The sequence below is a fragment of the Xiphophorus hellerii genome, chromosome 3 (genome assembly GCF_003331165.1).
Source record: "Xiphophorus hellerii strain 12219 chromosome 3, Xiphophorus_hellerii-4.1, whole genome shotgun sequence".
NCBI lineage: Eukaryota > Metazoa > Chordata > Actinopteri > Cyprinodontiformes > Poeciliidae > Xiphophorus > Xiphophorus hellerii.
Window position 1 is genome coordinate 13,845,730 of NC_045674.1, and position 18,034 is coordinate 13,863,763.

Below are 18,034 nucleotides of genomic sequence, written 5' to 3' on the forward strand. Positions count from 1 at the left end.
ATCTGAACTTTGCCGTTATGTAAGGAATAGAGGGCGTCATATGTGTACACATTTTGGATCGTTGATCCCTGCTAAAGATAAGCTTCCCCACAGCATGATGCATTCACCACTATGTGTCGATGTGGGGACGCTGTGTTAGTTTCTGACTACAAATATAACTTTGCATGCAAGCAAAAATGTTTGATTTACCATACCAGTTTATTTTGAAACCTCTAAAAACCACAGGAAAACTGACCAAAAAAGCATAACAAAAACCATGAAAGATCAACACAGGTCAGAGAATAAGAGGTAAAACAGAACAGAACACAAATTTTAAAAAATCTAGAAATGCCACTAAAAAAACAAAAAAAGAGAGAGTATAAAACACACAAAACCATCTCACCCTCCACACAACATAGGAGCTTCAGCAGAAAAAGCTTAATCACCTCTCAGTATAGATGATTTTGGAACCACTAAAAGCATCTGTTCTATTGATCTGAGAATACAATGTGCTGCAAATGGGCACATGAGTGCAGACAAATAAAAAATCATTTTAAAATGAATCCAGAAATGATCTGGAGTCCACTGAGGGAAACCAGTAATGGTGCAATCAAATCATACCAGTTTAACTAAAGAGACCATTACAATAATTGAGGTGCAAGGTTAAAATCGTGTCTTTCTGTCTCCAGGCTGGATTAAAAAGACTTCATTTTTGACAGTGGACACGTTTCCAGTGTCTTTTTAACATGATTTGTCAGACATTGCTTTTTATAAGGATGGCGGTTTTCTTCTTAGTACTCTTCAACAAGGCTAAATTTGCCTCTCCTGGTCCTGTAAACAGATTCTTACACCTATGCTATGGATCTCCGCAGCGGTACTCCGTACCAGCGGTACTAAATCCTGTTTGTTGCTTCTCTGATCAGTAAGTTGAGATTTGTGGCTCTTAAAAAGTTACATAGTTAAGTCGTAAGAATCCTTTTTGAATTCACTGTAGCTTTCAAATATTTGATAAACAAAATTATAACCCTATGTTGGGCTTATAGCTAGACATAATTCTTTAGGTCTTTAATGTGATGTATTTTATTGGGGAAAATTTTTACGCTGCAGCAGCAAAGTCGGTAATTATTGCATCACTAATGTAATGCGTGCGCCCACACAGGTGAACACATGAGGACACATGTAAGCCATGCAGAGTGTTGAAGCATAAATCGGTGTTGCTGACAGAAGCCCAAGAGTGATGTGGAGACAAGATTGTTCACATCAGCATGCTGCAGATTATTGATGGCTTCTGACTGTCTTTGGACATTTTCCATCCATCTCACATGATGGAGGAGCGGCGGGACTCTGTGAACTCAGGTGTTTCGAAGAATCGACACACTATTCGTATTAACACAGATTGCTGTCCTCTCAGTTAATAGATTAACTGCAGCTGTTACAGGTTGAACATATGTGACCTCTCTAAGGAAAGTTCGTCTACAGACTGCACTGAGACGGTGTGCAATCTCATAGTGAACATCAGCTACTTTAAAAGGCTTTAGTGTTCATAACTCTATCAGTACTGTTCATCATGAAGAATATTAAAAGTTGATCAAAATGGACGCTATTAAAGATTTTTCAGGTCGAGAGTTCAGTTCCGTCTTAAAATGGAAAATGTTAAGTACTTTGCAAAGTGTTCATCTTTTAATAACCACATTGTTTTCTTTAATGTTAATTTTATTGTGAAAAAACCCAGACACAACCTTTACTCCATAGCAAGCCATTTATTAAACTTAGAGCAAGCGTTTCCAGCAACAAGAAATCCGTATCCCATTCTTTTTACCTAACAAAAAAATTATTCCTCCCAATTTTTTAAAATTAGATGTCCTTTTTTTCCTGAAACATGTGAGACTCTTTTGATATTCTATAATAATTACAAATTCCCCTTAAAAAATCTGACTTCTTTGAAAATATTGCATGCTAAGTTAAGTGTTTGATAAAAGAAAAAAAAATGGAAGAGAGGCGAAACGCATTTTCAACTAAAGAAAAAATTATGTTTGTGAGACGGAAATATTTTCAAAAACTTGAAAACAATTGCTTTATGGCATCTGTGAGACAGAACTAAAGTGGGCAGGGGAGCAGAGTCTCTGGAGATGAAAGGTCAAAACTCAGAGGTGTGTGTCATTTCGGGGGTTTGATAGTTTGGGATGAGGCAGGTGTTTCTTTCGCTGTCACAGCCTACAGCTTGTTTCGTCCTTTTTCTCTGATTTTGTCCCGTTCTGTTTTTCTGTGCCCGACTCACTTTCAGTTTGCATCCTTTCTCAATCCCAACCCCCATCCCTCAACGCTCACTGGCTGCCGGGTTTGGCCTCTCTCTCTCTGACTCTGTGTGTGCCACGTATGTAACCTAAACTGTGGAACAGCCAAGCAGGACGGAGCTATGAGAAAATCTTTCCAGTAGGACGTTACACTCACAGGATTTGGTGTCTAATTTGGGTTAGCCGTTGCTACACCAGCCTGAAATGTTTCTTTAACATGTTTTAAGCTCATCTCGTCTCCCACTTTCCTTTTTAATTTCTCCAGTTGCACTTTTCCTGGATGTGGCTCTCTGTTTCCATGTCAGTGTGCTGTGTAGCTGTCCGTCTCATATAAACACAGGCTCCTCCCTCACCCTGACTTAATGTCATTAACAGGTGGCTGTCAAAAATAGACACACACACTGACAGTAGGGCGGTCGCAGACATGTTTTCACCCAAGCTGGCAGAACCTTCAGCATGACAGCAGACCACCCTGCAGCACCTATCCTCCCTGATTTAAAATTTCAAACATGTGTGGAGCACGAACAGGGTGCCTTTCAGACTGAACATGAGCTGCAAGCACAGTCAGTGGGCCAAAACAGCAGCGACACATCAATAGTGCTAACCAACCAGGCTGCAGCTCCAACCCCAACTTACACCCACTTTCCATAGCTCCTCTGTACCTCCCTCTCTTCACTTCCTCCCCCTTTCCCCCCTTTCACTACCTCTCCCATCACTGCTCTGCCCCTCTATTAGGTTTCAGGCACCTCTTCCTCCCGAATTGAACAACACGCACCAAACAGGTCAGATTTATTTTTCTTTTCACTCACACGCCTTCGCCTGATGTCACTCTGTGGTTGCCACGCATCACACAGACGGCGGCAGTGAGAGAATTCCTGATTTCCACAACAAAATCTGCACGTGTCTGCACAAGCTTGTCCTCTGCGCAGCTTGCTTTAGAAGTAAACGTAGCAGAGCTGCAACAAAACTAATTTTTAGTACTTTGACTGGGAGAATTGCCAGTTCCAAAGCATGTATTTGTTTGCATCACTTGCATTTGGAACGGCCTGACGGTATCTGTGGTTAATAGAATGGTAATGTGATCGAGGTTTGTAACTCTACCTCCACTAACTTGGCTGTCAGTAGCTGTATTCTAGAGATTCTCTGTTACTGCTGGTGTTGAAAATAGGCCCTAATTGTTTAAGGTCTTTGCTTCTGCCTGCTTAGGTCCAACTGAAAACTTTTGCTTAAACTCAAGTTTATAGAATTGTGTGAAATATGTAAAACATATATAAATAAAATATAATTTAAGCCACAAGTGGACATTAGTAAGACAAAAATGTGAAAACAGGATATTTCTCTGTGAATAAAATAGGCTATTAGTTGTAAATTTTAAAGAGGAACAACTCATTTTTGTTTAATCAAATAAATCATATCTAATATAATATAAATAAGCAAAAGCAAAACATGTGTATGGCAGCTGTACCCAGATTTTTATATATGCTTTTTCACAACCTTAAATCAGACTAAGCTTTTCCTGTTTTACCTCACTTTCTTCAAATATTGAGATGTTTTTTTTTTTTTAAAAAAACTAAGATAATTATGCCTTAGACATTTTGGGAACGAGATGTCATGGCTGTGTAAGCTTCTGATTAATTCACAACATTTGAGTTATAAAAGGCACACCTGTAGATGAATTGTAAGACAAAACATCAAACACAGTGCTTTCTTGTGTGACATCATGGAAAACTCAAAAGACCACAGTAAACATATTAGGATAAGATATTTGGAGCTCCACAGGTCCATTTCAATTTCCAGAAGCCTGAAGAAACCACATTCATCCGTTCAAACAATTATCACGGGGATGTCTAGTTGTCTCACTGCTCTGATAGGAGATGGCTTCTGTGTCCCCGAGATTAAAGTGTTTTAGTTTGTAATGTACATATCAAACTCAGAATAAAAGCTGAATCTTATAAAAATGCTGTCTGCGACTAGTAAGAGCACGTCATTGTCCAGTAGAACAAGTGCTGTACTAAAATAGGCTGAGTGGACACTCAGAAGGACCAAGGACATGTACCGACATGAAGACACCATTACCCCAAGCGCAACGTGAAAACCCAGTTCATAGTTTACCAATACACCCAAGGGCAAAGACCTTAAGTTTTAGAAACATGTCCTTTAGACTAAAACTTAACTTTTTGGACATAATAAACATTGCTGCATTTGGAGGAAAAAGTAGGGAAGCTTGCAAGTCTGCAAACACCATCCTATCTGTGAATTATAAAGGTGGCAGTATAATACTGCAGAGGGAGGGTTGCTGCACGTCACAGAATCCGTGACGTCATGAGGTAACAAAGCTATGCAGAAAATTACTTAAGTACAAATGAAATTCCATCAAACTATTATAACAAGCTCAATCCAAGTTAAAGACAGTGGAAAACTTCAATTCTATTAAATAGTAAGAAAATCTATGTGCACTTCTGACTGAAAAGTTCTTTTAAAAATGCTTGTTTTGTTGTTATTTAGCATATGTCAATAATCCAGACAGGAAAAGTTTGTTTGATTAATGTGAAATAATGGGGAAAAATATATTTTGTCCTTTCATAGTGTATGAAAGGATTATGTTAATGTCTTGTGTAAGCTGTATGTCAAACTATAAATTGTAGACTGCTTCATAAAAGCCACGTGCTGTAATAACAAAATACAACACGTGCATTTACAAATAGCATTGTGTAAATGATTGCTAAATAGAGTTTTCACAGTGCTAAAGTGAGATTTAAAAGAAAATCTGGGCTGATGTTTGTTATCAGGTAGTTCAGATTTGTTCAGCTCTGACATCAAATAAAAATTTGATCAACATAAAATTTTAAAAAATGACCCATTCTTTGATGAATGTAAACTGTTTCTCAGTTTAAATCTGGTTCTGGTCACTAATCTTATTCTAACAGTTTTTTGTTTGTTTTTTTGTTGTTGTTGTTGTTTTAGCAAAAATATATATTTTTTATTGAAATATATTCTGTTTGCTTTTCAAGTTACACAGTTGCCCAACAGATTTGCAGGTTAGCGCTCAGTGACATGTTGATATTACTGTTAATGTTCTTCAGAAAACCATTTTGTGGTTATTTAAGCTCTTATTGTCGTGGAAACCGGCCGTTATGACCAATGAGTCAGGCTTTCAGAAGATGGTTGTCATGAAAGTAATGACTGAAAAAATGGTTTGCAGGTTTATATATATATATATATATATATATATATATATATATATATATATATATATATATATATATATATTTTTACAAAATCCCTCACAATGTCTGCACTCGGATTTTTTTTTATTTTGCATGTGACAGAGCATACTGTCATGATACTCCTGAATAACTGCACACGGAGGACTTTCAGTGAGAGGGTTCACGTGTTGTGTTGACTATTTAAAACCGCTGATGGTGTCATGGCAAAGCTCTGAATTAAGTGATCCAACAACTGCGAATAAGGCCTGCTGGTGCTGGCCCCCTGCCTCCTCTCGGCGTTCTGCTGGACGACACGGCCGAGTTAATTACTGCAGCCCCCTCTCTGTCAGAGGGCTCAGGCTTAAATTATCACCTCTAATGCACCCCTGCACATGGCAGCAACACTCTTGTGCCCGGTTGTTTGCATTGTTAGCCACATTCACTCGCATTAAGAAACAACTTAATACCGTGCCCTGCAGAAGTATTCACACCCTTGAACTTTTATAAATTGCGTCATGTGAATACCACAGCCTTTAATGTTTTATATCTAAAAAGAAAGAAAGTGATTGATTCAAAATCTGAAGTTGTTCAAACTAAAACTTTATTGTTTGCTTTTGTGTATAATTTTGTTTATTCTGTTATTACACTACGTTCAAACTCAAACTGCCTAGAACAAAGAGCACAGTCAAAGTTCAGACCTAAATTCATTTAAGCACCTATCTCAAGACGTGAAAACCGGTTTTCACACACAATTTCCATCAAATCAGACTCAGCTTTATCTACTTTACAAACCCTCTTTTTGTGCAAAGTTGGTAGAAAAATACACCAAAAGACTTGCAGCTGGAATCATAGCAATAGGTGATCCTACAAATTCATAAGTCTTGAGGGCTGAATAAAAATGCATGCCACACTTGTCAGATTTTTATTTGTCAAAATACTTAAAAAAAAACCATGTACACTGTAACTTCCTTTTTAGTTATTTTCTACTTTGTGTTTAAGTATTACATAAACTCAGTAAGATACAGAGACGTTTATGTTACAGTGACAACATGTGAAAAAGGGACTGTAAGGTCAAGACCCTGTAAGCTGGTTCTGGAGTTTTACATCTCGAAGACATTTGGAGTGTTCGCCAGAGAGCACAAATTAGGTTGTGGGGTATTTGTAGCAACCCTTCATCCCCTGAGATCAAAGCGGTTCTGTCTCTGAGCTGCAGATAGTGTACCTGCTCAGGGAGAAGCTCTGCTGGGGAAACAAAGATGGGTGGTCCCAGTCATCTCTCATCTTGACACAACACAAACCCACCCTGCTAGCTCCTCCACACCCATTGTTTCTTCATCTGAAGCAGAATCTGCCTTTGAGAGGAATGCCATCTGCTTTATCTGCTGTTGGCTGAGAGCATGTCATATGGCTTTTAGGGAGGGAATATTGTAGAGGCTGATAAAGCTGGTGGAAATTAAATATTATGCTGGTGATGAAAGGATTTTGCTCTGGTGAAGCATATGCTGACTGCTCTTTCATCTTTGTGTTTTATCTCTGTGTTTCAGAAGATTGCACAAAAAAAACACGCAGACTGGCTCTTCTGGTCCTTCTGTGTTTCATCCCATCGTATTGTTACCTTAGTGCATCCGCCCCCAACATCACTGCAGATCTATTCATAGCTCCTTGTGTCTAATTTCAGCATCCAGCCCACTTTTCTTTTTTTTTTTACTAAATTTCTCACAGTTTTTGCTCAATTCACTCATCCAGAAAAGCACAGCTGTGTCACACAGTCGTTACAGAGTTACAACCATCCGTCTCACACCCACTTCATACTGAATCCCTCATTTGTTCCTCTCGTCTTTATCCTGTGATCTCTGCTGCTCCTCGTCTTTGGCCAGTATGTGGTCCAACTTCTTTGTGCAGCAGGAAGAGGAGGGCCGCATGGGGGTCGCAGGGGGCGGTCAGGGTGGGGGTCTGGCCGGAATGAAGGGTTTTAGAGGAGGACAAAGAAGGACCAACAAGATGAGTGACAGCCAGGAGGGTAAGATCAAGCTGGTCTTTTTTGTGGCGATCGTTGGGGTGACCCTGACGGTGCTGGGCATGGGAACAGAGTTCTGGGTAGAGCTGGCCCAGCCAAAGAATTACAGCGGCAACCAGACCTGCCAAATGGCCCACTACGGCCTGTGGAAGGGCTGCATCCGCACCCTGTGGGTGGCCGACATCGACCCGGAGAGGACGAGCTGCGGCCCTGCTGAACTACCTGGAGGTGAGATCAATGGGTGCTGAGTCTGTGGTTGTCTGTCTGTCTGCTTTGTGAGTGAATGGGTCTTACTCTGTGGGGATTTCATAGCTGTCCATGAATGCTCCAAGAAAGCCCAGTCTGAAAAAGGGATAAATTACAGACGTTGTTACCAACACCTAAATAGTCTTTTCATAGATTTTTAGACTTGATTTTTGCAATTTATCCAACACATTTCATTAAAATTTCCTCTTTTTCTTTAGATTTCTGCCTGGCTTCCCTCTGTTGTAAAGATGCAGGAACATAAAACTGTAAACAACATGTATCTACGTCATCATATAGATAATGTGCATACTGAATCATTAAAGACATGGAAACTTATCCAGTAAAATTACACAGCTATTGTGGTATATATTTTATTTTCCCTATCTAATCAAAACAACACTAAAATAAAATAGTGATTTTGTTTCAGTCAAATCTGACTGAACTTGAGCTTTGTTGCTAAGAATAAGCAAAAATGAAAAGCGTCTAGATAATAAAAACTGATAGAAACATACACATGTGAGCAGAATATGAGCGTATAGCCATATTTTCTAGATTTCCAATCGGAATAAATTTTTCACAATTATGCGCTACTTGGTGTTGGTCTATATTGATAAAATGTATCAATGTATGCTGCTGTCCAGGTATGAATATATTTACAAATCCCTGCATATAACCTGTCATGTCCTGTTGTACATTAGGTGATAAAGACCACAGGTTTCTTGTTTTGACAGACAACCATGTTTACTGTAGTGACGGCTCCTTTCCAATAGCGCTTTATGCAACTTGACCGCGGCTGGGTTCTCCGGAGATTATCTGCACAATGACCTATTTCTGTCTGAAAGGTTAGTTTAGACATGGAGAGAGGCATTTACTGAAAGACCTTCTGGATTCACTGACATGCTCAGAGGATTTCTCAAGAGAAAAATAAACATTTTCCTCACAGACATCAAAATGAAGAAGTGTGTGATCCTTCTCAGCCAGCCTGGGAAAATTTACTCTAGGGTGATGGACAGAAGGTTTTGACCATTTGCCTCATATTCAGGAGGATAGTGTTGCTTTCCTCTTGGCCACGGAGGAGAGAGGACTAGATCTTTGCCTGCCCAGAGTTGCTGAGGTTGTCAAGGTGGTTTGGTTGTCCAGTCCAAATGTATCCTGGGGATCTATAGATGGCTTATAGCTGCATCCCCTGAAATTTCTTGTGGTAAGTGAAACAAGAACTGTGTACAGTATGTAGTCTTGGCACAAAGTTGAGCTCTGCCAGGGGTGCTTCTTGTCCACAATCCTGTTAATGATCCACAATACTTTAAAAAGCATATTCTAGAGATTGCTGAGACAAAGGGAGAACTCTTTGAAAAGTATGTGCCTTGCTATATTTGCCCTAAAACTAACATATATGTCTTACAGATATTTCCTAATAAAGCATTGGAAGTATGATGGGGTTGCTTTGCTGCTGGAATGATAAATTCTGGGAAATCCAAAGGGATTGAGTTGTGCAGTAAGACCTTGATTTGAAACGTGTACACCTCTGAATGGCTCAATGAAGCTTCAAAAGTGGCCTAATTAAAGTCTGGACTGAAATCCAACTCTTTGCCAGTATCTCAAATAGTTGGGAGCAACTAGGTTTTGACACTGGGGTATGTTCTGGATCACTGGCTGTTTCTGGCCAGCAGATCTGACTACAAGATGGTTTGTCGATGTGTGCGAGAAGTCAGCATGCTCCTGACAATCTCCTTCTCACATCCCTCCACAGTTGGCCCAGGCTGCCTGTCACAGATGGCTGTGAGCTCATCACATTTGTAGAAAAACAACTGTTTTCACCATCCTCTGCCTTTTCCCTCTCGTATCAATGTTTACGCGCCTCTGGCTGCCGTCCCGGCCTGCTGATGTTGCGTCTGTCATCTTTAGACCAGCAATCCATCTTCGTTGCCCGCTGGACCGAGAAAGTGATGGCTCAATAATTACAGTCTCAGCAGGGGTTGCGAGAGGAAAAAAAAACAAAAAAAAAAAACAAGCTGACTGTGGAAGCGTAATGTGTGACAGAATCAGTGGGCTGATAAATGCCGGATCAGTTTCAGAGTTGCACGTGGGCTAAAGCCATGTTTGTGTGTGGAGGAACTGTGTGTAATCATCTTGGACAACATAATTTTTTTCTGTGGGTTAAAATCATCACTATGCGCCTGTGAAGCCAAGTGGAATCTGACTACTTCACAGTTTTTGTCTAAATATAGAGAGAGGGGGGGCAAGGAAGAGGGACAGACAGGCAGAGAGGGAGAGTGTGTGTCTAATGCAGTATTAACCAACCCCTCTGTGTTTTCTCTCCCTCCTGACTTATCCTCCTCCCTTCACCTCCTTCTCCATCTGTGGCTCTCCTCTATCCTTGCCTTCACTCACCACCCCTCCATCTGCCTGAAACGCACTACTCCATATTCGCTTATATCCCATCCTTTAAACTCTTCTTCTTGTTTTCTTTCCCTCTGCCGCCACGTCTCCTCATCACAATATGCACCATTCTCTCAGTCTTCCTGTCTTTCTCCTCTCTGCTATTTATCCTAATGTTTTGCTGTCTCTCACCGTCTCTGGCTGCACCTTATGTGCAGTGGTATGAGATGTATGCGTGTTTGAGCAGAGGTGTATGTGTGTGTGTCTGTTTTTTTAAGCTCGACTCTTGGATATAAATAGGAATGATGCCTGGAAGGACAGAGTGCATGGATGCGTATAGTAGGCACATCAGAGGAGACCAGCAGCCATCCAGAGGAATGTGGGCGTGAGCTGGTGTGTGTGTGTGTGTGTGTCTTTGTCTTATCTTCTGTTTGTACCCACAGAATCCAACTGCACCTACTTCAAGTTCTTCACCTCTGGGGAGAACGCAGTCATATTCAAGAAGACGACCAACAGAAGTGAGACATGTTTATCCTCTTTACTCCATCACTTTCTGACGAACACACACCGGGTACACCTACCGTCCAATAAAGATGCCCACTGTGGTGCTCACAGAACTGTACCGGCGGTGTTTGTATTAGCCCATTAATTTCCACAGCCACCCATTTTCCAAAGTAAGCTGTATGCTATCAGACTGATTAATGTGTTTACCATCCTGCACAGGGAGCCACTTGTTTCAGTGCAGTTTTCAGATTAGCTTGCTGACACTTAAATCTCGTCTCACACTGAGCATTGGTTATCTTTATCAGCAGCTAAAGTTGTGTTGCTAATGCTTAAAAACCCACTTTTCAAGTAGCTATCATCTTTAAAAGGTGCAGATAAACCTTGTAGCTGAAATCAGATATTTTCATGAACTGTTTAAACATTTTTTGCTACATTAAACATTTCCTGTTAAAGGTTTTTAGAGAAGCGTTATGTCCATCCAAATCAGAAGTCTATATTGGCAAACGGTGCCTTGAAACAGTTTTAGACAGTGTTAGATTACCATGTAATTGCTTTCCAAGACTTCTGAATCTATAATTTGCAACAATTGCATGAAATTGAGGCATGGCAGTTTTAGTTTTATAACACACATCGAACAACAAGGCAATTCAAAGCGTTTTACATGAGGCAACACCTCAAACACACTTCTTCCCTGTGTGACATCATGAGAAAATTAAAAGCCACCAATCACAGGATGAGGAAGAGAATTGTGGACCTTCACAAGTCTGGTTCATGCTTGGGCACAACTTCTAGATCCTTGACAGTATTTTATATGCAAATACAAAATATTTGCATATTTTGTATTTGATTCCCATCACTTTAAAAACTTCAAACTCAGATTTTTATTGGGATGGCAGTTGAAGTAAATACTTCTAAGATATCTGCTGTTAGAGTTATTCCCAGGACAAATAGAAAAACAATTAGCTAATGGTTTTGGGGGTTAAGAGTTCTGAACGAATGCACAAATATCTCAACATCTTCCTTTTTCAGACTATTTTTGTGTGTTTTCATATCTTTTTCTCCTTCAGTTTTCTAAGTTTATGGCACGCTAGAGACCGACAACTCAACTACCTCACCACAAAGAAAAAACATTTATGATAATGTATAGTAAGTTCAGATAATATTATTGTACGGACACTAATAGTGCTCAACTAATAGTGCTATTATTATGCTGGTAAGCCAACTGGATGTCACAGAAATTAATTAGATATGCAAAATCTGTTGTGGTTGTGCTAAGAATTCATCCAAAAAACATACCAGGGGAAACATAACACATGATGGACACGCATATTCTCAGAGAAGAGAAAACATTTTTAAGTCCTTTCAAAAAAAGTTTTAATCTTTAAAAGCAACAAAAATATCTTTGTGTTGCATCTAATCTGGCGGATGATTGGCTTGTAAAGTGACTCCTGGGTGTGATGAAAGCAAGAATATGAGTTTTAAGTTTAATTTGTTATAGAATATTCCATAATAATGAGCAAATATGCAAGAATGAAAGATGTTATTTCATCATAAGATGTCTTATGATGACAGAACATAAATGTATGTTCATTTACAGAGTGGAACATATGGTTGTTAATATTTTGTTCAACAGAAACTGGAGGCAATCTTTGCAAAATCCTACTTTAAACTGCAAAAGGTTTTTATACAACTTTGCATCCTAAATTTTCTGTCTTCTCCCTTTTACAGATTTGAACCTAGCAGCAGCCATTTTGGCTCTTTTGAGCCTGACCATGATGGTGATGGGCTCCATCTGTATTGCCATGTCGCTCAACAAAGGAGTGCCCTTCTTTCTCAAACCAGCATCCTTCTGTTTCATCCTATCAGGTGAAAATCAAGATTCCCATTAAGGCTTATATATTTATAGAGTACAGACCTTATATGCACCTTATTGTCTGTACATGTATTTTATCTGCTGACAGGCTTTAGAACACCTTTTGAAGCTTTGAACATCTGAACACTTTTGCAGCCCCTTTCTTCTGACAAGCCTAAATAAAATGGGTGGAAAATGTTACTTTCTGAAGTCACCTAATTAGTGAATATTATCAGGCTCTTTTCAAACTATTTTTAGTATAAATACAACAGAGAACAATGAACAGGACTAAATCTAAGTTATAGTGTGTAGCAATTACTCACTACTTTGTGTTAGTTCAACACATAAATTACCAACAAAATACGATGAAGTCTGTCTCAAAATGTGATAATCAAGGTGGCATAAACACCTTTGGAAGGCACAGTTTATTTTAGGCTGCAACCTTCACCTAATCCCCGTTTATCATGTGTTCCAACTTGTGCAGGTGTTCTGGTTCTCCTGTCAGTGCTGATTTTCCACCAGTCTGTACTGGCTTTGCTGTCCAGTGACCACTCCATACCTCTTCACCACGAGCTGTCTTGGTCTGTCGCCTGTGTCGGCTCAGCCGGGGCCATCCTCATTATTGGAGGTGTCCTGTTCATCTTCCTTGCTCTCCCTTTTAGTCCCTGGCAAAAATGCTTTCCACACAAGGATAGCACCACCTAGCCCTTAAAATATGAATACTGCAAACGATATCCTCAGTATTTGTTTTGAGGAAGCGAACACCAAATTCCAACAGCTGTGACTTTAAGCTTGCATTTGGTATGTAACTTGTCATAAAAGACACACTAGGTCTTAACTGAAGTTGAGAAGAGGAATGAATGACACATAAAACACAGGAAGGCCTCTAGACTTAGGATTTTACAATAATCTTTGTTATGTCAGTAATGTGTAGCGATAAAGATGAAACGACTCTTTTAGAATTAAAGCCGAATCACAAATAAACCAATATGTCTTTGCATGCCAAAAGCTGTAAAACTGCAAATAAATATTCTATTTTTACTAATATGCTTTTCTGTTTGCTTTGTTTTGAGGTTTGCTTATATTTATCACCGCCGTTATAAATACAAAAACATAATGTAAATCATAGATCTAAATGATCAAATTATGGAGTTATGTTAGTTCATGACAATCATAACTTTTCTGAGATTTTCAAGACATTAGCCATAATGTAAAATGCCAAAATCAGTTGCCATTGTTGTACTTGTTGATCTTTGGACCTTGTACAGACTTTTCCCCGAGAGCCACCAGGGACGAAGTTTGACACAAACAAACTGAACAAAACTTTTTCAAATTTTATGCAAAATGTAATAGACAATGCAATTTCTTCTGCTGATACATAAATTAAGAACTTCCATATTTATTCCTACTTAAGAGACCCATAATTACTTAGATTGAAGGTTAAAACATTGTAACTGCTGTTTGAAGAAAACTGGCACATTTCAAACCTCAGATATTTCGTTCAGTGATTCTGACTTTAAGAAAGAATATAGTGGTGAGACTTTAAGTGCTGCCTGAGGCCTTCAGAAAGATTGTAGCAGCTTATGAATCTGATAAGGGGTTCAAAGAAGTCTCAAAATAATGTGAAATCAGCCAGCTGTCTTTAAAACTGCAAGTGGATGACATTCAAAACAACTGCTGACAGGTACAGGTGTAGATGTTCAAGCATGTTCTAAAAGCAGACCACAAGATTTAAAAATATGTTTCCAAAAACCCTAAAATGTGATTAAAGGACCTCTAGCAGGCTATCGTTTTTGTTGACATGAAAATGCATGTTTCTGCGATTAGAAAGAGACTACACAAGTCTAACTTTGATGAAAGGTGTGCAAAACAAGAAAATGAGGGACGAACGTAGACCAAGACCAGGATTTCTGGAATTATATTGTTTGGGCAAAAGTATAAAAAGTTGTGTAATTTGGACTCCAAAATAGAGTACATGTTTGGCATAAACTATATTAAAAAAATTTCAGATTTTAAGTCTCAAAGTCTTGGGATCCTTTGCTGCAGTAGGAGTTGACATCTTACTGTCAAATAATGAATGATTGGTCAATTCGTACAAGTTTGATAGTACATTTTTAAACTATGATATTGTGTGTGAAACTACAATATCATTGTTGTTCTGATAAGTACCCGAATTATATGAGTTTTATAAGCATTTAAGTGTCGTCAGTCATCATTGTGTATAAATCTTTGGCCTCTCTGCCATTCCGCTTCTACTCGCAGGTTGTCAGATCAACATTTACCAAAATATGAATTGAACATTCAATTATTATCTTACAACTATATGTATTTAGTTTCTTCAAAGTCAAGAGTTTACATACAGTTCCTTAATGACTGCTAGCACTTCCTTTTAATAGTAAGACCTGGGCCAAATATTTAGATTTTACTTTGGCAAGCTTTTCACAATGGTTTGCTGGACCTTTGGCCTATTTTTCCTGACGGAACAGATGCAGTCTGTCTGGATCACACACACCTTTTCAGGTCTGCCCACAAGTTTTCTCTGGTGCTGGTGATTGCCACTCCAAAATATTACCTTTGTCATTCTTAAGACAACGTAACTAACTTGGCAATGTGCTTTGGGTCGTTGTCCTTATATCCAGTTGTGCCTAAGGTTTTACTTCCTGGATGATGTCCTGATAAGTTGTTGAAATATCTCCATGTACAGTAGTGTTATTTTCTCATGATCCCATCTATTTTGTGACAGGCACCAGTTCCTTCTGCAGCAAAACACCAGCACAAAAACAAACTGCCATTCCCGTACTTCCCAGTTGGGACGATTTTTTCAGACTTGCAAATTTCCTAATTTTCTTCCAAAAATAAAAATTGTCATTATGGTCAAACACTCCAGTTTTAGCTTCATCACAAATTAAAACATGTATCTAGAAAATGTGTATTTGTACCTGTGAGCATTTAAAACTGTAATTGGGTTTTTTGTGTGGTTTTTCCAAGTAGTGGAGTCTCCCATGAGACCTTTGAGTGCATGTCGGCTCAGGACTGGTGTTTTGAGTTAAACAACATCTTTATGCAGAAGAATAACTTTCTGAATGGGTTTGCGTAACACATCAAACTGAATGGTGTCCCGTCTTCTGTTTGTGTTTTATGATTGTTCAGCGATTTTCTTAATGAATGCATAACTTCATTTGCCATGTTAATGAAATGTTTTGCTACTTTTCATCCTGAGAAGCAGCTACTACTTTAATTTTCTTAAATATGACAGTGCACTTTGTTTACTGTTGTCATGTATATAGCATCTGTTTTGGTCATAATTAAAACAATATAACATGAAGCAAATGCCTCCCTTTGTTTAGGTATGGCATTTTGTCTGCTCTACTGTCTGACAGCCACCCATTCCCACCACAACTCTGTGTGACTGATAACCTCTCAGCTAAATGTTCCCATTCCCCAGAAAAAAAACAACAAAACACTCTTCTATAATTAGTCCAGAGCTCATTGCCATGCATTTCACTGCAGAGGTTCGGGAAACCTTATCCTTGAATTTCAACCTCATGCCTGGCCCTCCAGCTTGTGCTCATACCTCTCCAACCCTGACCTCGATGCGTCACTTTCCCAGAGGTCTCCAGGAGAGGCCGGTGGGTGCCTTCCTCACCTCACCTATCCACCAGGAAGCCGACATTTTTACGCCACACACGGACAACTGACCGATCTGCTCAGGAGCACTTCAATAAGCACTCGTGCATCCAGACTCACTGGAGAGCAGACGGCATCCAGACAATCTCACCTGAGCCATACTCGCATGCGTTCAGCTCCAAGCAGGCAGAAACTGAATCTACATGACACACTATCCTGCTTGTATATACAGCCATTAATAGCTCCACTCTGACTATGTGAAGTGTGGTTCAGGGGCTTTGGCTGCTTGTTTACAAATAGCAACAAATTTGAATTCTTGATGCAGAACCAAGAAATTAAAGGTGGAAATAAAAGAAAAATAAGCTATTGTTGCTAATTTCTAAATTAAGAAAAAGTTAGTATCTGTCTATTAGATTTAACATATTATCCCAGTGCTTAATTTCCTCATTGAGGTCAGACTGCAGGAGGTTTAGTAATAGCAGACAAACTAATCCTCAAAATCCAGGAAAACTTCTTGGACTTTTAAGATGCTTGTCAAAGATGTCACACCGCTTCTTCCCTTCGGTTACTGTAAGAGACAGGTGTCAAACTCCAGTCCTCACGGGCCGGTGTCCTGCAGTTTTTAGATATGCCACAAGTACAAAACACTGGAATGAAGTGGCTTAATTACCTCCTCCTTGTGTAGATCAGTTCTCCAGAGCCTTGCTAATGACCTAATTATTCTATTCAGGTGTGGTGCAGCAGACGCACATCTAAAAGTTGCAGGACACCGGCCCTTGAGGACTGGAGTTTGTCCCCCCTGCTGTAAGATGAGCCATCTCTCACTCTCTTGCCAGTCACTATCCCACTGCGGTCAAAATACACCAGCAGAGCAGACCTTGAGTGCAGTTTCTAATTGTTCATGCAAAAGTATGCATAAAATAACAGATGGCTCCATCTAAAAACAAAAAGTAAGAGTCACACCAAAGGACACTGAGATAACTTTCTGTTGATTCTCTCACTATGAGTCTCTGCTAACTGCCACCCATCTGCCATTATCTATGTATTTGAACATTTAAAGAGCCGCAGGTTTGACAGGGAAGGTCAAAGTCATCTCCACACAAAAGATTAGACCTTGAGCTGGGGTATAAGAAGCACTTATAACTCAGACACATAACTCAGTTTGTAAAAGTCAAGTTGTAAAATACAAAATTTATGTTCCCATGCAGTGGCTTCCAAAAGTATTCACACTCTTGAATTTCAAGTTGTCGCGTTACAACCTCTAACTTCATTCTGTTTTACTGTGACACACTAACACAAAGTAGTGCATAATTGAGAAGTTTAAGGAAATGTTATTTCTTCAACAATTTTTTTGAATGACAATTGAAAAGGTGTGGTGTGCATTTGCACCCTCACATGTCCCCTCTTTTTAGTAAACAGAGTTCACACAGGTGTAATTTAATTTCAGTATAAATCCAGATGTTTGTGAAACCCTCATAGGTGTGTTGAAGAACATCAGTGAACAAATAGTGCAATAAAAGCCAAGACACATAGCAGACAAGTTGGAGGACATTATAATGAAACTTTCTTTCAAACATGCCAATTGGTAACGTGGTAACACTGAACTTATGGCAGATAGACGGTGGTTCACAAGGAAGCCCTGGACTTGCTAGAATTTACTAGACCAAGTGACCAGGTTAGCTATAAGTAGCAACACAAGGTTTCTTTTTCCAATTTCAAGCATTTAGATATTAAAGGAAAATGTTGACAAAAACAAGACAATTGATTTAAAACCATCAGAAATTCACTCCTTATTAGATTTTGAGTTCTGAGTTGGGAAAACACCTTTTACATTTGAAGGTGGAAATTAAAGTTCAGTTTTCAAATTGGAAACTCAGAAATTATGAGCAGAAAGTATAAACTAAGGACATCCCAATACATCAGTCATTGT

General features: G+C 39.2%; 1 protein-coding gene across 4 annotated transcripts; it reads left to right on the plus strand.

Annotated features, from left to right (window-relative positions):
• Positions 1–2,937: 2,937 nt before the first annotated feature.
• cacng6b (calcium channel, voltage-dependent, gamma subunit 6b) lies at positions 2,938–15,802 on the plus strand. Of its 4 annotated transcripts, none has more exons than XM_032559319.1 (5): positions 2,938–3,055; positions 7,027–7,724; positions 10,565–10,639; positions 12,354–12,491; positions 12,962–13,182. In XM_032559319.1, the coding sequence occupies exons 2-5, from the start codon at positions 7,358–7,360 to the stop codon at positions 13,180–13,182; spliced, it is 801 nt and encodes a 266-aa protein (XP_032415210.1). In that variant the 5' UTR covers positions 2,938–3,055; positions 7,027–7,357. The 4 variants fall into 4 exon arrangements, 3 of the variants coding, with proteins under 3 accessions (XP_032415210.1, XP_032415209.1, XP_032415208.1); XM_032559318.1 differs by having other exon boundaries at positions 2,947–3,055; positions 7,024–7,724; XR_004338795.1 differs by lacking the exon at positions 2,938–3,055 and adding an exon at positions 14,199–15,802 and having other exon boundaries at positions 7,358–7,724; positions 12,962–14,167.
• The last annotated feature ends 2,232 nt before the right edge of the window (positions 15,803–18,034 follow it).

Coding starts and splice junctions, on each gene's coding strand:
- cacng6b (XM_032559319.1), top strand. CDS start 7,358: ATGTGGTCCAACTTCTTTGTGCAGCAGGAAGAGGAGGGCCGCATGGGG. Junction 10,640..12,353: donor CAAGAAGACGACCAACAGAA/GTGAGACATGTT, acceptor TCCCTTTTACAG/ATTTGAACCTAGCAGCAGCC. Junction 12,492..12,961: donor CTTCTGTTTCATCCTATCAG/GTGAAAATCAAG, acceptor CAACTTGTGCAG/GTGTTCTGGTTCTCCTGTCA.